Below are 26,995 nucleotides of genomic sequence, written 5' to 3' on the forward strand. Positions count from 1 at the left end.
CAAAATGTTTGTTTGAAACTTTATTGTAACCCTGCTTGTTTTGCTTTGTATACTATTAAATTGATGCATTAAAGCTGCATTGATCAGCCTTTGAAATTTACATTAAAATCAAATGACTCAAAATTTAGCAACAATCACAAAAAAACTCTGCGTTTTTCTGGAAGGACTGATTCTTAGCTCCCAAGAAAAGTGCGCTTCCTCATTCACAAGATGCAGTTGGTTTTCGTCAAGTGTGCACCATTGCACAAGCGTGCAGTATTTCAAATGGCTGTTAACTTTCTGGGTTGTGATCATTCATTGTCATTCAGAAGACTGAGAATTGGGTTTAAAAATGTAAAGATCAGTGGACTCAGGACGTGGCGTCTTTTAAAAAGTGATTGAACCAGAGTGGTATTTACAGCGAAGCTCCCAATGATGAGATGGTTGAACAGCTGAATCTCATTCCCAACTCATCAAATAGTGACACTTGTTGATGGCAATGAATGAGATTGAAAACTATCTTACCAACAGGAGTTTTTAAAACTGTGCTAAAAACATCCTTAAGAAATTGTATAAAGAGTGTTGGGCCTCGCCTTACACAAGGCCCGGTTAAGGAGTGTTTAACAACAATAAAAGGGGGATTTAGGTTAAATTTGGCTATCAATAATAATTAATGATTATTTGGGATAATTATTAATTATGATAAATAATATGATCCAATTTGCATTAGATCACCTTGATCACCACCCTTGAAGAAGGGAAAAGATAGCAATTTTACCAAATCAATCTCATAAAAATGTACTGAACTGTTTATAATTCTGGTTAATAATCAACTTAATAACTACAACCAAATTTACCATAACAGCTAGTAATGGTTGAAGGATTTTGGAGTTCTTGACAGTGTAGAGGTTGGCAACATTCACTTTTGTACAATATTAAATAGACAGCAAGAAGGTTCAAGGTCTTTTATTTAACACAAGATGGAAACACACAATCTAACTTACATGTACTATATACAAATGTGTGTGTGTGTGTGTGTGCGAGTGTGTGTGTGAGTGCCTGGCAGAACAAAGACACAATGGCGGTCAATGATATCACATGTGGGTGTGATATGCTCTAGCCACAAGGAATGTGTGTGTATGTGAGTATGTATGTGTGTGTGAAGTGGTGCAAGGTTATAGAAGATGGTTAGTTGCATGCAGAGACCCTGAGTCTGTGTGAAGCATAATTCGACTAATGTCGAATTAGCCGTCTAGGAAAGCAAACTACCAATAACTTGACTTGAGGTCACAATAACACCAAAACATTGAACAAACACATAAATTGAACACATTACATCAACCAGAGTTTAAAGTCCTGTGCTTAGCCGTGCTATGGTTTGCTATCTAAGCCCAGTTCAATGTTACCAGTCTTTGAAGAGAAGGTGCTGGTGGTTGCAGGAGAAAGTTGGGGCTCCAAGGTTGAACAAGCTGGTCTTGCTGTGCAAGGTTTGATGAAAGTCGGCAGAGGAGGAAACTGGTTGCTCCTTTCTTTTGTAAGGATAGCAGCTCAGTGCTAACCTGCTTGGTGTTCCTCACTACCTGATCAGCAGGGGGTTTGTCACCCTGACCAATAGTAGCTCAAACCTGAATTCTGCACCTAGGTGTGAAGAATGGGAATTCTGGGACACTGAGTTCAGTTCAGAGTCCATTTTGAAATCCACAACGAATGACTTCATCTGTGGGTCCCAACAGAGAGAATACATAAAGGACAGGTTGAAGGTTTCATTTCTATTACCCAGAGCCGGCCCAAGGCATAAGCGAACTAAGCAGCGGCTTAGGGCCCCGTGACCACTAGAGGGCCCCCAAGAGCAATTAACTTAAAAAAGAAAAAAGTATTTTTTTTTTTTCCATGAGTGAGCAATGATGATTCATATATTATCAAATGTACATACTTGTACAAAAAAAACAAACAAACAAACAAACAAAAAACAACAACACCAAAGAGTGTAGTTTCCTCTGCTCCATATGTCAGAGCTCCGCTAGTGACGTTTGCAGTGCAGCCAACCATGCAGTGCGCAGTCTGCGCACTGAGCATCCAGGAGCTAGGAGCAGATGAAAGATGTCGCAAAAAAGGACTTACCCTTCAGGGGCAGCAAAAGAAAAAGGAAGAAAGATAAAAACGACAAGATAAAGATATGTCTTAGTAATGTAACATTTGTTGATATTTTGTTCCAAATACGTTAGCCTATAATAGCAAATTTGCTAGCTATTATCAGTTCAAAACGTCTGACGAGGTTAGATAGCTTACTATTCAAGCTAACGTTTTTGTGTTTGTGTAATACTTGGAATAAGTTGATTTTCAGTGTATATACATTATTCTGGGTCGCTCTTTGGCATCAAAACAACGTTTTTTATAACAGTGTTTGATAGCAAATGTTCAATAACTAACGTTAATTACAAACGCGGTGACATTTGCTAGCAATATGGTTTTGCATTAATTAATTAATTTAGTTAACTAACTAGTTTGAGGTATGTTGTTTGCAGCTGTTTGTTGCAGAGCACAGTAAATTATGTGAGTAAAAAAACATATTCCTTTTACATACTTTTACATAATATGCTCATACATTATATGAAACTTCCCCAGGAGCACTGTTCAAATATTTTGGAGGCACTGACTCAGCCCAGGGGCAATCCACCTCCTCAGGAGCAGCCAAGGCTGATGAATGAGGTGATCAAAAACTGTCACCATACTTATTTAATTTCTAGTCAAATTATCTCAATAAGATATACTAATATAAGATATAATCATATGACAAGGGATATGTTTTTCATCTCAGGTCCATCTCTATCCTCTGCTCCCACTGACCTCTCTGCAACCTCAGCTGTACCTGGTAAGTTAACAACAAAACAGCCTTTAATTGCTCAGTGCACTGCAGAACATTCTGAGATGAATATTTTTTTTAATATAAGATATAATCATATGACAAGGGACATGATTTTACACAAATCCATATTATTTCAAAACTTCTCAAACAATTTTCAGTTGTTCTACAGTTTGTTTTCTTATTACAAGCTATAGCTGTACTTTTTATTTAGAAAATACGCTGCATCATTTTCAAGTGTAATATGACTATAACATGGCTAGCTTGTTTTTCATCTTAGGTCCATCTCTATCCTCTGTGTGCCCACTGTCCCTTTTGTGTCTTCTGCAACCTCAGCTGTACCTGGTAAGTTAACAACAAAACAGCCTTTGTAATTGCTCAGTGTACTGCAGAATATTCTGAGATGAATAATTTTGTCCAAAAATATTATTTTAATTTCCCTATAGGTCCTTCATCTTCAGTCATCGAGATTGATTTGTCCTCATCAGCATCCAGTCTGGAGCAGGGATCAGCAGCTCCGCCAGTTGACCCAGCTGACTGTCCCTCTTTCCTGTCAGACTCAGAAAGGACTGAACAGGTATTAAGAGGGCCACTGCCTATAGAGGACACATTCATATTCCCAAAAAGACACGATGGCCGAAGCCCCCCCCCCCCCATTTTACCAAAGATTTTGCACATTTTTACATAGTTTTCAGACCTAATTCGTCTTAATATTTTATTAATAAACCATCTGTGTTACCTTGTACCTAGTATTTGTCTGATTTTTAAAAATTTATTGTATTCAATACTGTCTGTTTTCGTACATTTGGTGTTGCAGTTTATTAAAAAAAATAATAATAAAGCAGATTGTGTTTGCAGTAAACGATTAGTTTATTTTGTTACTTTTAATTGGCCTAGATGACATTTGGTATCCCACTTAGTGCTATGTCACTTTGAATATTAAGTGTTAATCAACCCCAGGCTGCTCTTGTAGCTGGATTTGCTACCATTTCAGATTAAAAACCATAGATGGGTAAAACATGTCGGGCTGCTCTTTAAGGTTTTATGTATTGACTACTACTGTGTTGCCAGTAGGGGGAGTTGCTGACTTTGCCAAATATTAATTAAAAGATTTTTCTGTAAATTTGCAAATCTGGTGTCTGCTTCTATGGCATTAATCGCTGTGGATTACAATCCAACTACAACAAAAAGCTCTCACATTTAGTTTTACAAGTGTATTCGTAATGATAATAATGACAATAATCATTATTATTGGCAGTAATAGAGGGCCCCAAAATCAAATTTTGCTTAGGGCCCCATGGAGGCTTGGGCTGGCTCTGGTTAAGACAGTGCTGCAGAAAGCCGCTCACAAAGGTCATACACTTTCTCCTCACGCTCCAAGTCTTCCTCTTCATTGTTCTCCAAAGAAGTGACCAATTTGTTATTGTTTACTGGATTTGTAAAGTTTCACATGTTTACAGTCAAAATGTTATATTCTTTAACACATTTGCCATGAATAATTAAATAAGTTCAAACAGTTGCTGGGAGGTAAGACACTGTAAACCCGAACATTCAAAGTAATTAAATAGATAAGGTACTGTATAATCAAAGTTTTTGAAAAAGTTCCTGTTATTCCTATGGTTTTAAATAGGGATGGTTTAAAAATAAACTTAATTTATATAGCACATGCTAAAATACAATAAAATCTCAAAGTGCTTATCCAAATAAATAAAATCAGTAGAAAAAAAAAACAGTAACAATTCGATATTTCATCTGTTCTGTTCCATGTCTTAGTTTGTGATTAGTGTCTCTTTTTCATCCATTCAGGATGAGTTTGATGAGCTAGAGCTTGATGGTGTTGCCGTGGGCGTCCTTACTGTCATCAGTGACCATGATACAAGTCCAGTTCACTACCGCCCTTTGAAAATCTCTGTCGTCACTGAAAGGAATTAGCCAGGTCGCCAAAAGCACTTTTATAGCTGATAACGAAAGCTAATTTCATTTGTGTATTATTTATTATTGTTTTTGATTACTCCAATTATTTTCCTGACTATCTGATTAGTTCTTTGGTCAATATCAGAAATTTGTGAAAAATATCTATTTCCTAGGGCCTTAAGTGACCAGGAACACATTTGGAAGGCTAGAATCAGAGAATTTTGAGTCATATGAGAGAGATATGAAGTTTGTTAAACTCAATGTAATTGAGGCAATCAATTGCCTCCAAAATGTTAAGTTTTGAATCACATGTTTTTAAGTAAACAAACTCAACATATGTGACTGATGTGTACTTAAAACAATGACAGCCCAAACTAATAAACATTGAGTTTGCTTAACATAAAATGGTGTGGTTGTGTACTAATCTGTGAACTTATTCCAGTGGTTTTGAGGTAATTGAGTTGAGCTAAATCAGCACTTTAATTTAACTGGTATCAAAAGGTACAAGTAGCCTGTCATCCAACCTTTAAGTTCTGGAGAATTTTGACTTTTTAGTTCATCAACTCAAAAAAATTGAGGCAATCGATTGCCTCAATTCTTTTGAGTTCTGGTAACTTATTCGGGTTTACAGTGCACTTCAGGGTTAGGGTCACTATGAACTGATGCCATTTTTTTTTTTAACAAGGAAAGTAACATCAAAATGTATTGTATTTAATGCCAAAGTCTACAAGACCGCACCAGTAATTTAGAATTTGCTGTAGCCGTTTCACAAAGTTTGTCAAGTTTCTTCTCATGACGTGACAACTCTTAAAATCATACAATTAAGTGAGCCCTGGACATCATCGTCACTAATGACTGCTTGTCATTACTCCGTCCATGTCCATGACTTTCACACAGACGTACACAGCAGCCCACCTCTTGCAGCGACAGTAAAAAGCAGAACACAACAACAATTAGACTGTATCTAATCAAGTCTCATAGTGATTTAATATATACTGAGGGTTAAGTAGTAGTGTCTAGTGTGCTGAGTGTTTTTTTATCACATCAAGATTTCTGAACAGTTTCACAACTTGTTTCCACTGAAGTGCACTTCCTCATTCGTCCATATGTCGACATGCAGCAGGTCAATGGGTCAATTCACCGGTTCGTTGGTCTCAACACATGCACATTACAGATGCAATCAGTGATGGACTGGGGACAAAAAACGGCCCTGGCATTTTCACCCACCAGCGGCCCACGGGAGGGGCAATTTTTAACGCACATAAAGAACAGGCACTTTTGATAGCCCCGGTGATAGTAAACGTAAATTCCAAAGCTATAAACAACTACACCCCAATACATAAAACACATTAATAAATCATCAGCCACTCCATAATACAAATGTGTCTTACCGTCACGCAGTCATTCATGTCTACCTCTTCATCCTCCTCTTGCTCATATTCCTCACTGTCCTGTCTTTCTCCCTGGTGCGCTGGCTCAGCTGTGTCGCTAACATTAGGGTGACCATATTCTGAATCCCCAAAAAGAGGACACTACTACGCTGGCTTTTGAGGGTTTTCGGGTCGGGTCAAGTGTTTTTTACTTGCTTCTAACTCAGTTAAACAGATATTCTGAATTCCCAAAAAGACACTTAACCTTAACAAAATTATCAGTCACATACAAATATGGTCTGTAATAGTTCTGTATAAATATTCAGATTTTTTATAAAATACAATACAACATCTCTCTTCTAGTCTAACAAATCTTAGAAAAACAGAGGTAGTACATTTCTCAAAATAACCTCTCTCATGTCAATTATGTAAGAATATAAATAATGCCTCAAAATATGTTAATTATTGGTAACCAAAAAGAAAAAACGAGAGGTAGCCTATTTTTCAATGTTTAGTTAGCCCATTCCTCAAATTAATGTCTCTTATTATGGCTAATGCAAAAAATATAAATAATGCCTCAACACTGAACAAAAAGAAAAAGAGGGGTAGCGTATTGTTTAATGTTGATTTTCTCAGTCTTCTTAGCCTTCCTCATCTCCTGGTCCTCTCCTCGTCTCCTGGTCTACCTTGTTTGCCCATGCATATTTTGCTGAAGGAGCTTATTTTTCTCAGCATTTTCCGATTGCTCATCAAATAAGCATGAAAGTCCTTGCAAGACATGTCTTTGAAATTGTATTGCACAAATAGAAGCCCCTTCAGTGACTCAACAGACAACTTGTTTCTTTTCTTGGTCCACTGGCTCTGCATCAGTGAGAAAACCCTCTCAACATTTGCATTGTGAGAAGGAAGGGCAAATACAAACTGTTCAACCTTCAGTAGCTCTGAGTAACATGCTATGCTTTTGGCCTTCTCAAAATATTTGGTCCACTTCTGGTGCATTTGCAGGCCATTGAACTCTCCATCACTAATGCAGCTTTCAGTGAACTTCTTGAGATTGGTGACCTGATCAAAACACTTTGCATCATCAATTGGCACCCCCTTCTCTCCCAGGTACTTGATGCAGGCTTCTACATCCTTCCAATCTGGTGGCTGACTCAGATCCATCCACATGAATGGGGTGAATTCTTCCATGGGCTTCATCCTCTTCTCTAGATACTGCAGGCATGCGCTGTACAGGCTTGTACATCAGCACAGAACTGGTCACATTCCTTATCGAGTCCACCTGTGCGCTTCTGTGCCAGTTGTCCCTTTACTTTCAAGGACATGAAGTTGTTTCTCATGCGTTCCTCAAGCATAGTGTGGACTGTGTGCAAGATGTTCCTCACTTCCACAATGGAATTGTTTTGCTTTTCCATTTCTTGAATGTGGGAGTGGAACACACTCATGAGTGAGTGCATGTGCCAGAGGTAAATCTCACTGAAGTCATTTTCAAAAAACTTCCTGATAATTACGGGTGGTTTTTCCTGAGACAGAAAGAATGACTTTAATGCTGGAAACATCTGCAGCAGCCTCTCAATTCCAGGGAATAATGACAGCCATCGTGTCTTGCTGTGGGAAAGGAGCCTTCTGTATTCAATGTCAACAAACTCACAGTACTCCTTCAAATTTTCAGTGCGCACTGTGTAAACGTGGAAGTACTGGTAGATTTTGAACATGATATTCTCTATTTACACATCAAGTGTATCTGCACCATGATGAACACAATTGTTCAATATGTGTGCTGGGCAACCCACACCGACCAGCGTCTTGTTCTGCAGCAATGTCTTCATATTTGCAAACACATTATTCCCCCCTTCATCACGTCTGATTCCTCCAAAATTTGTGTTGCAATTGTCACCAGTATATGCAACACTTTTTTTTAGACAAATTGTTTTTTTTTAATGTGTCAATCAAGTATTGTGCAATGGTGTCTGCGGTCTCATTGGGTGTGTCTTTTAGCTCTATCAATGTTGATTGTACACCACCTTTCTTCCAGTCAAAGTACTGTATTATTATGGGGAATATCTTTACTGCCCCGTGGTTACTTCCATCAGTAGCAATGCCACAGTATTGTATTTCTTTGAGCGCCTCCATCGAGTGTGGAGCGATTACACTGTTGACAATGGCCTCTGTTTTGGTACGTGCGCTTGAGAATTTTTTTGCTGTGTCTGAATCTGATAATGCCCTTTTAAGTAAAGTACTGGTGCAGTCCATTGACCTGTAGCTACTGTGGTGTTTGACAGTATGAAATGCCAAAACGCCCTCAGCAGCATTGACCATGTCTTCTGCTTTGCCAGGTTGTACAAAATACTCGGTCAGTTTTGCAGAAGAGCTCTCCCCTTGCACAGCGGTTCTGTGCTTTGAAGTGGCGATATGGGCTTGTAGGTCGTTAGAGCCTTTGTTTGCCACGGACACATACGTCCCAGCTTTGCAGACAGTACACTCTGCTTCCCATTTTTCCCGACCCTGGCGAAAACACAGGTACTTTTTCCGCATTTCGTCTGTAAAAGTGCATTTGCGTTTCGGCATTTCTCCCTTTTCTTTCGCTCACCGGCAGACAGTGCGTGCGTCGGGTCAGTGGCTTTGCTTCGAACTGAGCAGAGTGGCAGAGCAGCAGAGAGCACTGATGCGCTGCACTGTTTTATAATGAATGAATACACGTTCCGGGGTTCCCCAAAAGAGGACATATCCGGGAAAAGAGGACGTATGGTCACCCTAGGCCTAACATTAATGCTAGCAGTATTAGCGCTAGTGCTAGCTGAAGCTGCACTTGATTTTTAAAACAAATCAGTCGGTTTGCAGCATTTTTCACTGTCAACAGTGCTCTCTGAGATTTCTCTCCTTTTCTCCGCTCCCACCTTGTGTCGCTTGATACCTCGATTCATTTTTTTGCTAGCTTAAACTCAGTCAACTTCCAACTTCCAACTTCCAACAACCACACTCAGACGGTCCACTCGATTCAGTCTTGAAATTCCCAGAAGGCATTCCCCCGCTATGTTTATTTATTTATTTATTTATTTAGCCTATTTATCCATTTGCGGCCGCCTATTGATGCAGCCACTCCGCTTTATATTTAATCATTTATTTATTTATTTAGCAGCAGCATCAACAGGCGGCCGCAGTGGCGTTTGCCCACATTGCCCAATGGCCAGTCCGTCCCTGGATGCAATATTTTGACTGGCGGCCAACTCACTACCATCATTACCATAACAGGATGCATTCAGATGTTTATAAGATAAGGGGGGGTTTATTAAGGGAGAATTCTTTTCAGCTTTCAGTCAGAGACGGAGAGTTGGTATAGAACGCCTCCAGACCGAAAACTCTGCTACATATTACTAAATTTCAAACAAATTATGCTCTACGGTATGTCAGGTCCAGATGAAGGTAACATAACATGAGACTTATGATTGGACCACACCAGACTACATCACAATGATTTCGGATAAGCCAAACACCAGGTCTGTATAGAAAGTGCTGACACTCTCATCTTAAAAAAGTTTTCAGTGTGTTAGCGATTTATTTAATGCCTTAAAGCTTTGACAGAACCTCTGAGGAAGAATGGGCAGAGTGAGTTAAACTATTATGAGTCAAGTCTTTCCTTTTGAAAACAACCAGTAACTGTAGTTTTATTGCAATTCAAGTCAACCATTCTGAGTTACACTACAACACAAGAGTGCTCTGCTTTAAACAGTACCAATGATGCAACATCTTTAAAAAGTCTTGACTGCTGAATGAGCTAAAGTTCTGTAAAGGCCAATTGTTAACAGCAGGAACATGTAACACTGTGACAGCTAAAAGTTGGACAATGTCAACACTTTGCAGTCAAACGCTGATCTTATTACACAGGTACCTGCAGAGTCAGAATCTCTGTGGCAGAGAACCAAAGCAGTCCTTCATCAACGCCTCGCAGACTGAAGTCGACAAGATCTGTAGTAAGGATGGCCGACGCAAGAATACTAACTTGTGCATGAGCAGCTACCCTATGGATGTTTATGTCATTAGTTCCACATTGGGAAAGGTTTGCAGCGTCCAATCGATATTAAAGCAGTCTGAGTTTGTGACTGTAGCCTGTGATAATGTTGAAAACCCTTGCCGCCCTGTCCATTTTGACAAAGATGCTGATCAATTACCGGGAAGAAGATCCTGCGTATAACCTGAGAGGGACCCCCATTGTTGGAGGGTTAGTGCAGCCCTGTTTCCAGCTGTAAGACTAATTACTCCCTGATGTCTAAAGTTTCTAACGGGTCCAGCTGATTAAATGAATCAGCGTTCTTTTGCCATGCTTTCTCTCAGATACATTTCAGAGCCTGCTTCAGAAACATTTTGTGTGATGAGCATGATGTTGTAAGAAATTCTCCCAAATAAAAATTAATCTACTGTGACGAGATGTTAGAAACAAGTGCCTCCCTGTCCATTATCAGAAAAACAATGGTAAAAGACCAGGAAATGTACCCTGCGTATAACCTGAGAGGGTTAGCGCAGCCTTGTTTCCAGCTGTCAGGCTAATTACTTCATGACATGTTGAGTTTCTATCAAGCTCAGCTGACTGAATCAATTAGTGCTCTTTAGCTACACTTTCTCTCTGATACATCTCAGAGCCTGCTTAAGCAAAGTTTTGTGTGATGAGCATGATGTTGTAAGAAATTCTCCTATATTGAAATGAATCTAATGTGCTGAGGTTTCCATTTAAAGTTGCAATATGTAAGAATTATAGTTCAAAACATTCAAAAGACAGCTACATTTCTCAATAGAATGTGAAGAGACAACAGTGATGACGTCATGTCAAAGACATCTCTGTATTATGTTGAAGAGATAGCCACTGAAGTTTGCATGCTAACCAGCTAGCTTTGGCCCTGAGAACCACCATCACTGTCCTGGCTAACAAGCTAACAGTAGCTGCAGTCATGACTGTATTAAGAGAACACAGTTAGCAGTTTTTCTGTTGATCTGCTGCTCCCTATTGGTTGTTCCAATAAATTCAAGGAGGCCAACTCTTACATATTGCACCTTTGAGCTAAAGCAAATTCATTTTCAATTTTCAATTTTCAATTCCCCAAACAGTTTTGAGGTTAGAATGTAAGTAACTTGACCACATTTAATGAATCCTCCCAGGATTTGTATGAATTTCTCATCATGAATTTCTCATCACCTTTGCATGAAACTGTAATGCATTTCTAATTCATTTCAACATAGTTTAAACTGGTATTTGTCATAGTGAATGACCGTCAGCGTCACACACCATTGAATGCGACTTGCAGGTAGCTGTTTTAGCTGCTTTCAGACATTGTTGTGCGAACCCCAATTCCAGCGAAGTTGGGACATTTTGTAAATGTATATAAAAACAGAACACAGTGATTTGCAAATCCTTTCCAACTTAAATTCAATTGAATACACTACAAAGACAAGATATTTAATGTTCAAACTGATAAACTTGATTGTTTTTGTGCAGATATACACTCATTTTGAATTGGACGTCTGCAACACGTTCCAAAATAGCTGGGACCGGGTCAACAAAAGACTGGGAAAGTCGAGGAATTCTTAAAAAACACCTTTTTGGAACATTCCACAGGTGAACTGGTCAATTGGAAATAGGTGAGTGCCATGATTGGGTATAAAAGGAGCATCCCCAAATGGCTTTGTCGTTCACAAGCAAGGGTGGGGCGAGGTTCACTACTTTGTGAACAACTGTGTGAGCAAATAGTCTTATAGTTTAAGAACATTTCTTAACGTACAATTGCAATAAATTTAGGGATTTCATCATCTACAGTCCATAATATCATCAAAACATTCAGAGAATCTGGAGAAATCTCATGTTAGCGGCAAGGCCAAAAACCAACATTAAATGCCTGTAGCCTTTGATCCCTCAGGTGGCACTGCATTAAAAACCGACATCATTCTGTCAAGAATATTGTCACATTGGCTCAGGAACACATCGGAAAACCACTGTCAGTTAACACAGTTTGTCTCTACATCTACAAGTGCAAGTTAAAACTCTACCATGCAAAGTGAAAGCCCTATATAGATAGATAGATAGATAGATAGATAGATACTTTATTCATCCCGAGGGAAATTCAGTTTCTCAGCTGCACGATAGACATCATCATTCAACAACAAGAGAACAAATCATAAAAATTAGTGCATATAAAGGATAGTTAAGAATAAAGAAATTCAAGGTAATAAATAAATAAACAGTAATAACAATAAAAACAGTGACAATATATAGCCCATGGTAATGAAAATGCAGGATTGCAGTGGAAAGTGCAAGTGCATACTTGTGTGGGACATCATCATTCCCCTCGTTCCACAACTCCTCTCCCTCCCCTCCCCATTGATGTGTTATAGAGCCTGATGGCTCTTGACAAGAAGGACTTCGTGAGTCTGTCTGTGGAGCAGCTCAGTGAGAGCAGCCTCCCACTGAACAAGCTCCTCTCTCTCACCACCAGTTCATGTAGTGGGTGGCTGCTGTTGTCAGTGATGGAGAGCAGTTTGGAGAGGGTTCTCCTGTCAGCCACCGACACCACCGAGTCCTGCTCTGCACCAATGACAGAGCTGGCCTTTTTGATTAGTCTGTCCAGCCTCTGTGTGTCTCTCTGTTTGGTGCTGCCACCCCAACACACCACTCCATAGAAGAGGACGCTGAAGACCACAGACTGGTAAAATGTTTGCAGCATTCTTCTGCAGACATTAAAGGATGCCAGTCTCCTCAAGAAATACAGCCTACTCTGCACTTTCTTGTAGACATGGTCAGTGTTTGCTGACCAGTCAAGCTTGTGGTCGAGCTGCATCCCCAGGTACTTATAGGAGGCAACATCTCGATCTCCTTGCCACTGATGGTGACAGGCGGAGGAGACGGACGGCGCCTCCTAAAGTCCAGGACCATCTCCTTTGTCTTTTGTGTGTTGAGCTGCAGGTGATTCAGGTGACTCCAGGTGGTAAAATCCTTTACCAGGGACCTGTACTCTCCCTCGTCCCCCCCTCTAATACACCCGACAATGGCAGTGTCATCAGAGAACTTCTGCACATGACAGAGTTCGGTGTTGTGTCTGAAGTCTGCTGTGTAGAGAGTAAAGAGGAGGGGGGACAGTACGGTCCCCTGCGGCGACCCCGTGTTGCTGGTCACCATGTCTGATGTTGTGGGCCCCAACCTGACAAATTGAGGTCTGCCGGTGAGGTAGTCCGTGATCCAGCTGACGAGGGCCGGGTCAACCTGCATGATGGTGAGGTATTTTAAGCCATGCAGCTGTCTGCAGCGGACAACTTTACATCCCATCTTCTCACTTGTGTGTGTGTGTGTGTGTGTGTGTGTGTGTGAGTATATTTTTAAGAGATTAAACTTTTTCCTCCAATTTTAAAGCAGATATTTTGAGAGAAGGAGCCTTACAGCGCATCAGAAGGTGAGTGCTGTGACACATTAGTGTCATGATAATGACAGACCTACTAACCTACAATAACCTGTTAACCCAGCTTTTAAAGAATGACATGAAAACATTCAGTATTTTGGAAATAAGCTTGTTTGCTTTTGTAGCATTAAATGAGAAAATTGATTATGCTCCCATGTCTAGCTTAGCTTATCCTTCTTGAACCAAGGTGGAATAGCTAGCTTTGCTCTTTCCAAAACCCTGCAAACATCTCCAAATCTAACTTATTAAAAAAAACATTAAAAACTGAAATGTTTATTCAGATAAGTTTTTTTTAGTTTTTTACAGGGAGGTATAATTGAATATTGTCCTCTTGATTTAACTGAAGGAAAACATGATAATAGACCACGGACGTAATTTTTTGGGGGGGACACAGGGGACATGTCCCCTGCATGTTTTCAAAAGGCCATTTTGGTCCCCTGCAGTTTTTACCAGCCAAAAACCATGTTACGCTATATTTAACAGAGACAGGTCAAGCACTAGGACCAAGTGGAAAACGGCCGCTCAAGCTGAAGCCCATTTTCCTGAGTTAGTAGAAGCAGATGGAATGTTAAAAAAAGAAATGCTTTTTGCACAGCTTAAACTTCTTGTATCTTGCTTAATTATTATAAGATTCAAACACTGAAACAAGCTTATTTGTAAGTTTGGGTGCCACCTTTGTTGGTATGTGTCCTGTATCTCAAGAGCTCCATAGCATCAATAAATAATAGGGACCAAGTGGAAATTGCTAAGATTTACACTACGATTTTAATCTTTACGCTATGATTTTATCTTTGGAATGCCATTGTATAATCAATATATGTGGACATAAAGTATCGTAAATGCGACTGTAGATCACCCAACCTTCTCATAAACCGTCATGTTACACTTTCAGCTGTGTACGAAGGCCTGCTGCAGCACTTTAAAGCCCCAGCCAGAGTTTCTTCCCCCATAATGGTTAAAGTTGTTTCTCCAACAGAGAAACGGGGGCCGTGGTTAATTCTCACATGTGAACTATTACTGTCATAACAACACCTCCGTTCCAACAGGATCAGCATCACTGGCATGGATTAGTAATAGCATGAATTTTAACATGGATGTAATTATTAATTATTCATACTATAAGAATAATAATGAACATAAATGTAATAATTATGATTTACCACCCCTCCATCACTTGGTATAGTGTCGAAATCTTCATTGCAAGATTTGGTTTCCACATACTAACCCTGTTTCTGCTCCGCAAGCGTCTCAGGTACATATTTAACTTGAAGTCTGATGCAACACATTCACTCTAACACATACAAACCCCAATTCCAATGAAGTTGGGACATTGTGTAAAACGTAAATTAAAATTGAATACCATGTTTTGCAAATACGTTTCAACTTATATTAATTTTAATTACACTACAAAGACAAGATGTCCAATGTTCAAACAATTGTATTCAATTGTATCTAAGTAAAAAACGATTTGCAAATTGTTGTTTTTATTTATGTATTACACAACATCCCAACTTCATTGGAATCGGAGTTTGTACATATTGCATAATTTCCTGACTTGGCCAGACAAAGTCAGATTTTGTATCACGTGTTAACTGTGTTTTGTCTTGGTGGCTCCCAGCGTACTGAAATGCCCTAATCATTAGCAACGTAATTAAATCTTACAGTGATATAAGAAGTTTTGTGTTTAAAATTAGTGTGTCCTCACATGTATCAAATTATATATTAAATAATGGACCGTTAAATACGACAAATAATTGCAGGTACTAGGTTGTTTGAGTTTTCTGGGGGTCTCTAAAATAACTAACCCTAGCCCTCACTAATGAAGATAGACAAATAGGATGATAATCAAGTGTGTTCTGAGAGAGAGAGAAGTTCAATTCAAATTTCCTGTCTGTAAATGCAAATATTTTTCGACAAAGAGAAAAATGTTCATGTATAAAATTTGCTGAATGAGGAAGAAGGCCTAAATAGTTAAGAGAGTGCTGCAGACAGCCGCTCACAAAGGTCATACAGTTTCTCCTCACGCTACAAGTCTAAAAAGTGTTTTTAAAGGGAATCTGGAGACTTTCTCTTCATTGTTCTCCAAAGAAGTGACCAATTTGGTATTGTTTACTGGATTTCTAAAATTTCACACGTTTACAGACAAAATGTTATATTCTTTAATAGATTTGCCACAAATAATGAAATCTGTTAAGACAGTGTGTTCAAACAGCTGCTGGGAGGTAAGACACACTTCAGGGTTAGGGTCGCTACAAACTGATGCCAAGAAACATCACTTGTGATTTAGAATTCGCTGTCGCTGTTTCACAAAGTTTGCCAAGTTTCTTCTCATAATTTTGAAAACTCTTATAATCCTCCAATTTGTAAGGGAGCCCTGGACATCACTGTCTCTAGTGACTGGACGTCATTACTTTGTCCATGTCCATGACTTTCACACAGATGCACACAGCAGCCCACTTCTTGCAGAGACTGTGTGAAGCAGATCACAACAACAGTTACACTGTATCTAATCAAGTCTCATAGTGTTTTATATATATATATATATATATATATACTGAGTGTTTAGTGTACTTAGTTTTTTTTGTGGCATCAACCTGTCTGTCTTACCACTTTTTTCCAGTGAAGTGCACTTCCTCATTCGACAGTATGTCAACATACAGCAGGTCAATAGGTCGATTCACTGGTTGGTTTGTCTCAACACATGTACATTACACAATCTGATTGCGATATATTAACTTGCGGCTAAGTTTTTGGATTAACATTATTGGTTGTGATCGGATGTTCATAAGATAAGAGGAGGTATATAAAGGGAGAATTCCTTTCAGATTTCAATCAGAGACGGGGAGTTGGTATTGATCGCCTCCAGACTGACACCACAAGACAGAGAGGTGAGAAAACTCTGCTATATATAACTACATTTCAAACAAGTTATGCTTCATAGAAAGTGTTGAAACACTCACTGTGTTAACAATGTATTTAATGCTCCATTTTGCAGGCACAGTGTTTATGTTCATGTGGTTCTGAATGATGGATTAATCAGCTCTAAAACTCTTCTGTCATTCCAGACAAAATGAAGGTCATTCTCCTGACTGCTATCATCCTCACTCTGGTCCCTGGCAGTATGCCACAGCAACAGCCCTGTGTGCAGAAGAGGCCCCAACAGGCATATGTTAATTTTGTCAACAGACATATTCTGATGGGGAGCTAAAAATGCATGGGCAAAGTGAGTTAAACTATTTTGAGTCAACTCTTTCGGTCAAAAGAACCAGTAATTGTTGTCTTATTACAATTTACTTCAACCATTCTTTGTTACACTACAACACAAGAGTACTCAGCAACTCAACAGTAAGAGCTCTGTGTAATGATTCAACATGTATAATAAGTTATATACTGATGAATGAGCTAAAGGTTTGAAAATGCCCGTAGTTAACAGCGGGAACATGTAACAATGTGACAGCTAAAAGTTAGACTTAAACAATGTCAATACTATGTAGTAAAACACTGATCTCATTACACAGCTACCTGCATCAGAAAAATCTCTGTGGCAGACAACCCGTGCAGTCCTTCATCGATGCCCCACGGACTGTAGTCGAGCAGATCTGTAGTCAAGCTGGCCGGTATGTGTCTGCTAACTTGTGCATTAGCCAACATAAGTTGGTCGTATTTGATGTTGAATCTGACACGTATTGCAGTGTCAAAAAAACTCCAAAACCACGCAAACAGTATGTGATTGTAGCATGTGATAATGTTAGAAACAAGTGCCTCCCTGTCCATTATCAGAAAAACAACGGTAAAAGACCAGGAAATGTACCCTGCGTATAACCTGAGAGGGTTAGCGCAGCATTGTTTCCAGCTGTCAGGCTAATTACTTCATGACATGTTGAGTTTCTATCAAGCTCAGCTGACTGAATCAATCAGTGTTCTTTAGCCACACTTTCTCTCTGATACATCTCAAAGCGTGCTTAAGCAACATTTTGTGTGATGAGCAAGATGTTGTAAGAAATTCTCCCATATTGAAATGAATCTAATGTGCTGAGGTTTCCATTTAAAGGTGCAATATGTGAGAATTATAGTTCAATACATTCAAAAGACAGCTACATTTCCTAATAGAATGTGAACAGACAACAGTGCTGACGTCATGTCAAAGACGTCTCTGTATTGTGTTGAAGAGATAGCCACTGAAGTTTGCATGCTCACCAGCTAGCTCTGGCCCTGAAAACCACCATCTTTGTTTTGGCTAACAAGCTAACAGTAGTGTCAGTCATAACTGTATTAAGAGAACACAGTTAGCTGTTTTTTTCTGGTGATATGCTGCCCCCTATTGGTTGTTCCAATGATTTCAAGGAGGCCAATTCATACATATTGCACCTTTAAGCAAAAGCAAATGTATAACTTTGAGAAAAAAATATGTGCCCTCAAACAGTTTTGAGGATAGAATGTAAGTAACCTGACCACATTTAATGTATCTCCCATGACTTGTATGGATTTGTCATCACCTGTGCATGAAACTGTAATGCATTTCTGCTCTGCTATTGTCCTTTCCTGATAAGATAAAACGCAATGTTTAAACCTTGTATTTGTCGTTGTGAATGACTGTCAGCGTCACACACCACCGAATGCTACTTGCAGGAAGCTGTTTTAGCTGCTTTCAGTCTTTGTTGTATTTGTTATATGGCTTGGATGTGTTGCGAATCATGTACAGCACTTTTCGCATGACGTTAACAGGATGATAATGGACCAAATACAAAGGGAAACAATGAGGAAACAAATTTGATTATAACAACAAGGCAAAACTCTTCATGAATAGCTTAGTAATATTGTGTTAACAACCTCCCCTACAATCGACTGGTTATAGCAATGCAGTTCATGGTTTAAAATATTGTTACAGGGTGACAGAAAGTTGACAAAAGTTATAATTGTAGCCTGAGATGGGATTTAAACTGCCAACCTTGTAGTCACGGGCCTCCCATTCATTTTCTATGGAAAGATTTCAAGTTAAAGAGGTTTAAAAGAGTTAAATAGGCACACTTCCCTTTAAAGAGCTGAACATTTTGATATTGGAATTGTTTTGGTAGCTAAAAGCGGGCAGGAGTTGAAATGGGCCAAATAAAAGATTGGAGTAACACTTGGTATTCTCTTGAATAACCCCGTATCTGGACCGTACACATGTCAGACATTTGATTTCATTGCACAGCTCAAACAACACATACACTCATATTTTAAGCCATGCAGCTGTCTGCAGAGGACAACTTTACATCCCATCCTCTTACTTGTGTGTGTGTGTGTGTGTGTGTGTGTGGGGGGGGCTAAATAGTTCAGAGAGTGCTGCAGACAACTGCTCAAAGGTCATAAAGTTTCTCACTGTGACTTAATGTGTACAGAGTGTTAATTGTACTTATTGCTTTTCATCACATCAACCTGTCTTAACAGTTTCACAAATTGTTTCCAGCAAAGTGCACTCCCTTAGTTGAAACCGGTTTGTCTCAACACCTGCACATTACACAACAGCCTCGTTTCCAGCTGCAGGCTGATTACTCCCTGATGTCTAAAGTTTCCAACGGGCCCAGCTGATTGAATGAAGCAGTGTTTTTTAGCCACACATTCTCTTTGATGCGTCTAAAAGCCTGCTTCAGCAATGTTTTGTGAGATGAGCATGATGTTGTAAGAAATTCTCCCATATTACAATGAATCTTCTGTGACATGGTTTCAATTTAAAGATGCAATATGTGAGAATTAGAGTTCAAAACATTCAAAAGATAGATACATTTCTTAAGAGTATGTGAAGAGAAAACAGTGATGACATCATGTCAAAGACATCTCTGTATTGTGTTGAAGAGATCAAGTTAGCATGCTAACCAGCTAGCTTTGGCCCTGAAAACCACCATCACATCCCTGGCTAACAAGCTAACAGCAGAGTCAGTCATAACTGTATGACTGCATGAATTTAACAGGATAATAATGAACCAAATCCAAAAGTAACAATGGGGAAACAAATTCGAACATGACAACAAGGCAAAAGTCTTCATGAATAGCTTAGTAAAATTGTGTTAACAATACAGTACCTCCCCTACAATCGAATGGTTATAGCAATGCAGTACATGGTTTAAAATATTGTTACAGGGTGACAGAAAGTTGACAAAAGTTATAATTGAGTCGGAGACGGGATTCAAACCACCAATCTTGTAGTCACGGTCCTCCCATTTCTTTTCTATGGCTAGATTTCAAGTTCAAGAGGTTTAAAAGAGTTAAATAGGCAAACTTGCCCTTAAAGAGCTGAACATTTTGATATTGGAATTGTTTGGGTAGCTAAAAGCAGGCAGGAGTTGAAATGGGCCAAATAAAAGATTGGAGTAACACTTGGTATTCTGTGATCTTGGATCCGCACACATGTCAGATATGTTATTTTATTGCACATCTCACACAACAGCTTTACTATACATCCCATCTACTTACTTGTGTGAGGGGGGGACGTACCAAATAGTTTGATATTCTGAATTTCATGGAGATTTTTAAGAGACCCGAGAAATACTGGCTTCGAAGATAAGTGACGATATTTATATGGCTTGTTTTTCAAGCTCAGATAAAAACTGGATGGACCACCAACAATAGCAATCTTGCATGTACTTATACTGGCCCTGGAATGTCCTTACGCTGTGTCTAATCAAGTCCAACAGTTACTTAATGTGTACTTGTTTTTTGCTTCATCTGGCACCCAGCAAAGTGCACTTCCTCATTAAAAGGTATGTCGACATACAGCAAGCCAGTATGTCGATTCAGCGGCTGGTTTGTGTCTACACGCGCACATTGCGCAAGTTTGCAATAATTTGATTGGCTGCCATCTTTTTGGATATGGATTGGATGTGATCAGATGTTCACAAGACAAGAGGAGGTTTATAAAGGGAGAATTACTTTTCAGATCTATATCAGAGACTTCAGCATCGGTCGGTATTGGCCTCCAGCAGACGAAAACAGCTAGAAGAAGAAAAAGGTGAGAAAATGTTTCTCAATATTGAAACATTGTTCATTTTCAGGAGTTTTTGTCCTGATTTTGGCAGCCCTTGGTCTTCTCCCACACACCTATCGATCCCCAGGTGTTTTATTTTTGAAACCTGCAACAAGTTATGCTATACAGTATGCTGATGCGAGGCCTGATGTATGGTGACATGACACAACACTTAAGATGGGATCGCACCACCGTAGACTACATCACAGTAACTTAAGGCCAGTGTTTTAATTATTTATTGTATTGTTTATTTTTACAAGGGACACTGCACAACTACAAGTAATTGCACCAGAGTTAGCTATCAGCTCATGACAGCAACTACGCACCACAAACACAACACGATGCGTAAAGGTCCATCAGTGCGATGATGATTTATTTATCCGTCCTTTTCTGCAGACATTGCACGTAAAGTACAGACACAGTATTTATGTTTATGTTGCTCTGAATGATGCATTGCACAGCTGTAAATCTGTTCTCTCACTCCAGACAAAAATGAAGGTCATTCTCCTGACTGCCATCATCCTCACTCTGGTCCCTGGCAGTATGTTACAGCCCTGTCTGCAGAGGAAGAGCTACCAAGCATATTCCACTTTTGTTCAGAGACACGTCCTCCAGATGAGCTTCAACAGAAGGTCTCTGGCTGATTGGGCATTGTGAGTAAAATGTTTGAATTAACTATTTCCCTATGAAAGAACCAGTAATTGTTGCTTTGTTGCAATTTAATTGAATCATTCTTAGTTATGCTAAAACACAAGATTACTACAACAAGCTATAGGTCCGTAAACGCCGGTAGTTAATAGAAGGAATATGTAACACTGTGACAGCTAAAAATTGGATTTAAACAATATCAATACTATGCAGTAAAACACTGACATCTTATTACACAGCTACCTGCAGATGCATGGTCTCTGTGGCAGAACAGCAGTGCAGTCCTTCATCGACGCCCCACTGAGTCAAGTCGAGCAGATCTGTAGTCCAGCTGGCCGGCTCGTGTATGCTAACTTGTGCATCAGCATCTCGAACATGAATGTTTATGACGTTTATTCCTCATACAATGGGTTTTGCAGCGTCCAATTGGTATTAAACCTCCCACAGCATGTGATTGTAGCATGTGATAATGTTGGAAACCTGTGCCGCCCAGTCCATTATCAGAAAAATGGTGGTCAAATTCCAGGAAATATACCCTGCGTATAAACTGAGACGGATCCACATTACCGGAGGGTTAGTGCAGCCTTGTTTCCAGGTGTCGGGCTAATTACTCCCTGATGTGTAAATTTTACATCACGCTCAGCTAAATGAATGATTTCTGCTTACAAATATGTAGAAAAACAGTTTTGAGGTGAATTCATTGCAGAACTGTGTTTCGAATCCTGCTTGTTTTGCTTTGCATAAAGTCAAATCGATGCCTTAAACCTGCTAATCAATCTTTGATTATTATGATTATGATTATTAGAATTGCTTTTGTTCTTTAAGACAATTATCATTAATAACAATTAGTTTCTAGTGTCTTGTATCTAAAATGTGGACACTCTTTAATCACTTCTGCTTCTACAGTGGCTGTCTAAATAAAAGATTAACACATTTTGTAATTCACAGCCTACTATTATGACATCATGTTATATCAAGCAAGATGAAAAGAATAAAACACGTTTTACACCACATTTGTTGTTGTGACTCACCATCACCATCACAACCCACTGAATGATATCTGCATGCAGCTGATTTTGTATTAGAATAGAATTTAATAGAATAGAATTTCAAGGATTTCATTCTTTTTTGTGTTTATTTTTACGTTTTTTTCTATGTTTAATTAAATGCTAATTGTTGTTATCTGCTGCTGTGTACTTCCAGAAATGTAAAAACAGGTTTGTGCCACGACAAATCAGGGAAAGATACCTCATAACTGACATGTCTGCGTCATCATTTCAGATTTCTCTTCACGATCCCAGATTTTTAGACTAAAATGCTGGAGTACGATGTTAGGCAGAAACATAGCAAAGGTTATTTAAAGTTCATAAATCTACATTAGTCACTACATTTCCTTTACTGATTTGTCCTGCCACTAACATAAGATGACATCTGCCTCAACTATTAATGTTTGATTTAACATACATAATGAATTACAGTCGAGGTAAAATTGCTGACCTATTTGTCTTGCAGGTGCTACCAGCCCTGGTATCTGTTAATGATATAAGTAGGTAATGTCCATGCCCAGTGTAGGAGCATGGCTATATTTTAGGTTTTTGTTTCAAGTTATAAACTTCAGCAACAGCAGGGGTTATGGGTAATGAACCCCTAAATATACTTATGTATTAAGAATGGATTTAGGCAAAGGTTGAAAAAAATGGTCACTATTTCTAAATATGTGATGTTCCTTTCATTTGTTTATTGTATTTTGTATTGCTCAAAAGCACAGTGTGGCACACTTTTCAATCTGTATACCTCAACCTTGAAACAAACTGTATTCATTTTTTCCTATTAATGCCAAATTAACATTGATATTTCCCACAGTTCAAGCCACGATGTTCCCTCCACAACTTTGTAACAAAACAAAACGTTATAAATAGGCTAAACTGTAAACACATCCACTATGAACCCATGTTATGCTGATCTTTCCATTAAGGCACTTCCTTTTCTTTAACTTTCTGTGCTTGCTTGACCTCCGTGGCCGCATCCACCAGTAGTTTCACATCCTTAAAGATGTATGGTCTGCCGATTCCCTTTCTTAAGACGCACGCCTCTCCTATCGCAAGACTGTTAAAGGATCATAAAATGATTAAACTCAAGCTTCTGTGAACATAAAACAGAAATCATTGACAGTTCAATCATTAACAATTATTCATATCTTGAATAAATCTTTCTAATTTGTCAGTATAATGCAACTATAGTAAATTGATATCATACTGATTAGGTAGACATGATACAGGGTACACGCGGATTTAACTATAATGCCAAGTCAAATATATTTGATACACAAGTTTTTGAGACCACTATGTGACGTTTACAATCCGATACATGGCGTGCATGGAAAATTCATCTGGTGTCCAGCTGTCAGATTTGCTTCCGAGTTAACAGATTTCATACTTATTCAACTTTTTGGAGTTTTGACTGCAGCCACATTTTGAACACTTGCAATGTTTACACTTGGCTTCATTATCCATGCCAGTTGAGAATGTAGTATTTGTGTGTATCGAGACACTTTTTTATCAATTAAAAAGACTTCTGCAACTCATTCCAGACAAGCAGATGAAAGAACACATTACGGTTATTCATCGTGTAACTTTATTGGATCTAAAAAAAAGCAGGATTTTGCAAGATTCCCAAATTTAAATACAAAGCATGTATTAGGTTTTAAGGAAACATTGCATTGGAACTCACAATGTTTCCTACATTTGATTGAGCGATCAAGTCAGCAGTGCATTCATTGATTTTTAAGTTTTTAGCCACAAGACTTGAATTGTGAAATGGTTTCTATGGAGGCGCCACAGAAATCTGTCATTACGTTGACAGGGCTGCTGAAACCTGTTTCATCATATTTGAAAATACAGTTACATATTCACATCCATCTTGAAGCAGGAAATTGATTGAAATACAGTGTATTGATTCTCACATTATGGTGACCAAAAAGCCATTGAAAGTCGTATGGATGTCAGATCCCCAAACATGACAGTTTGCAGCCAGTTGCACGTACACTTCGTCTCCCTGCTGCAGCTGCAGGAACACTGCGTTTCCTCCATTATCAGCTGTGTCAGAGTTTGACTTGTGATCGTGGGTTGCGATCATTAGCAGCCCGTTCTTGTAGAGAAACAGCTTTCCCTCACGCGCTCCTCCAGCATGATAGTAGATAGAAAAGTAATAAACACCTGCAACAGGTGCAGCAAATATACCTGTGGAAACAACAAGGTGTTGGTCACATTTAACTGTCTTCTTTTAGTTACAACTGAAAAATCAAATCACAAATTATTAGTGTCTCTTCAGTTTTCTCTTTTTTCTTGAACTGCCTTACAACAAACCAAACCAAAAATGAGTTCTCAGTTTTCTTAGATGTTTAACTTAGCAGCCAGAAAAAGCAGGGTATCTATTGTTTCTTATTGTTTTATGGACTAAGTTTCTTTTGAGTTATTTCTTTGTTAGGTGTGATGTGTCACATATCCTGTTGTTATGTCTTTGTTTCTGCTAGGTTTCTAATTTTAGATTAAGGTGGGAAGTGTTGACCTTGGTGGCTTCCCTCCCTTTTGTTAAGTTTGGACAGCCAGTAAATCACATTTTTTTGGGTGTTTAGTATTGTCTTGGTGGGGTCAACCTAAATAAATAGATAATATAACTGGTTCACCTTGAGAGTGTGAATTAAGTGAATTGAGTCTTTCTAGGGGTTGTAACAAACATACCACTGACTAATCCCATACTACAACAATAACACAGTTATGTGTTACTGATACAGTGGTAAACATGTAAATCACTGTGAGTATTACCTGTGGATGGATTGTAGGCATTACCAATGCTGGTTAAGACCATATTGTAGATCAAAGTTGTGTCCTCGTCGAACGGTCCAATGGCTCTATCTCCTGCTGTTGCCACTGCACTGAATATCACTTTGGTTTGTTCTGTGTAAACCAAAAAAAAATTCAGATCATTACTTTGCAAAGTGTTTCAAGATTCACTTGTAAAAAATGAGAACATCAGTTGTCAGTTCATCAGTTACCTGTGAGAAAATGTACCCAAGCATTTTCCATCTTATGTCATTTAGTTTGAATCGCCTGTTTTGTTTAAATTCTATTCATTATTATTATCGTAATACACGAAAGGCTGAAGAAACTCTTTACCCAAACTTACCCTTATTCCTCAGTTCCAGAATCTGATTTTCACAGTCCTCCAGCCTGGTTTCCATTGCTTCAAGTTTTTCTGTCCTGGCACCAAAGTCTATCAGGAGATTACACGTGTCGGGAGAGCAGGATCCACCATCATACTGGGCCAGAACCAAGCCAGAGAATAGCAAAACAAAACATAAAATGGTGAAATTCATCTTTCAGGTTGATTCACGATTTCTCAGTCACTTAACTGACTGATGTGATCCCTCTGGCTGCTTGTATTTGTTTCATGGTGACCTTTTGAATTGTAACATCCCATTTGACATGTGGCTAACCATGTGTCAGTTTTCCACGAATTGAGTGTGAAATCAGAACTAACCGTGGAGCTACAGAGTTGGGGAGGGATTTTGCTGCATATAACAAGTAGCATAGGAGAGGCCTTGGATGTATTAGATCAGTTACTTTTTACAGAGTTCAACCAAGTCCTTGTCACCACCATTCAGCAGTTGGAGATTGGTCCATAATTAAAACTACAGAGCACACTTAAGACCTCGGTTTGCGTGGCTTTTGTCAGAAGATGTGTGAGCACATTTCCAACATCACAAACCACCTTTTATCTATTTTGCTTCTCTTAGTTTTGTTATAGTTTAAAGGTGTAGCGTGTAGGAATTGGCCACCTCTCAAATTATACATATATATATATATATATATATATATATATACACATAACCCGAGTAACTGAGAACAGTAGCTACCTTTAGCTAGTTAGCTTGTTTAGCCGTGCATCTACTGGTCTAGACTGGGAAACATGAGCTAGCTGGTTTAGACTGTTATTCTTACATATTGCACCTTTAAAGGGGGGATATGGAAGAATATTTCTACTTGTGAATGTTGAAAAAAAAATCACCCCAATTATCCATAGTATGTAAATAAATAACAGTTTCTACATTATGACTTGACTGAAGTAAGCATGCTATCAAGCTAGCAGCTAATACAACACACACAGCTGCGCTTGTGTGTAGGGTTACGGACGTTGTGCGGTTGATGGAATGAAGTGTCGAGGGTAAAGGCTGTTTGATTGCATGAGAGCTATCCCATCATTAGGTCACTGTACACCAATTTCCCAGCAGTCTTGGAATAACTTAGCAGACTACATCAACTACATAAAAGTGCTGCTCCTGGCATGCCTTCATTGGTATCTAAACATGACAGGTCCTCAGACCACTTTGCTTCGATTTGGCACTCATAACACTTTTCTTTATTCTGAGGCAGATAAGTCTGAACATGCTACATTAGTATTGTATTTTGGAAAATTGCAGTCATAAGTGGGTTTAGTTGGTCCATGGTCAAGATAACCCCACCCCCAGCCCCTGACGTAAGCAGTTCTTAGTTGTAGCCAAGCAATGTGTTGGTGCAACTCTGGCACCAGTTTTCCTGGTCAACAACCCGTTCTTTTTCTGTCGAAATGCATAGAACTTATTTGTAGACGCTGGCTCTATGACTGCTTGGTTGAGACGGTGGTCTCAAAGGTTGCTTCTGGGCCCAAAGTGATTGTGAAAGATGGAGAAAGTCACCACAAATTCGCAGATGCTCGAGAGAGGCTTGACATGTTTGGCGCT

At 39.0% G+C, this 26,995-nt stretch overlaps 1 protein-coding gene and 2 long non-coding RNA genes across 3 annotated transcripts; 2 read left to right on the forward strand and 1 right to left on the reverse strand.

The window, feature by feature from the left end:
• Window positions 1-16,341: 16,341 nt before the first annotated feature.
• On the forward strand, window positions 16,342-18,139 carry LOC115589613 (uncharacterized). Its single transcript, XR_003985561.1, has 3 exons — window positions 16,342-16,453; window positions 16,631-16,788; window positions 17,084-18,139. It is a non-coding gene; the product is annotated as an uncharacterized LOC115589613 (long non-coding RNA).
• Window positions 18,140-20,341: 2,202 nt separating this feature from the next.
• Window positions 20,342-22,229, forward strand: LOC115589606 (uncharacterized). The gene is made up of 3 exons (XR_003985551.1): window positions 20,342-20,553; window positions 21,055-21,221; window positions 21,456-22,229. It is a non-coding gene; the product is annotated as an uncharacterized LOC115589606 (long non-coding RNA).
• A 1,598-nt stretch (window positions 22,230-23,827) lies between these two features.
• LOC115589592 (complement C1q-like protein 2) lies at window positions 23,828-25,676 on the reverse strand. The gene is made up of 3 exons (XM_030430576.1): window positions 25,402-25,676; window positions 25,041-25,172; window positions 23,828-24,455 (listed from the first exon to the last, which is right to left on the reverse strand). The coding sequence occupies exons 1-3, from the start codon at window positions 25,589-25,591 to the stop codon at window positions 24,175-24,177; spliced, it is 603 nt and encodes a 200-aa protein (XP_030286436.1). The 5' UTR covers window positions 25,592-25,676; the 3' UTR covers window positions 23,828-24,174.
• Window positions 25,677-26,995: the final 1,319 nt, after the last annotated feature.

This window comes from Sparus aurata, chromosome 10, assembly GCF_900880675.1.
Source record: "Sparus aurata chromosome 10, fSpaAur1.1, whole genome shotgun sequence".
In the NCBI taxonomy this organism is placed as follows: domain Eukaryota; kingdom Metazoa; phylum Chordata; class Actinopteri; order Spariformes; family Sparidae; genus Sparus; species Sparus aurata.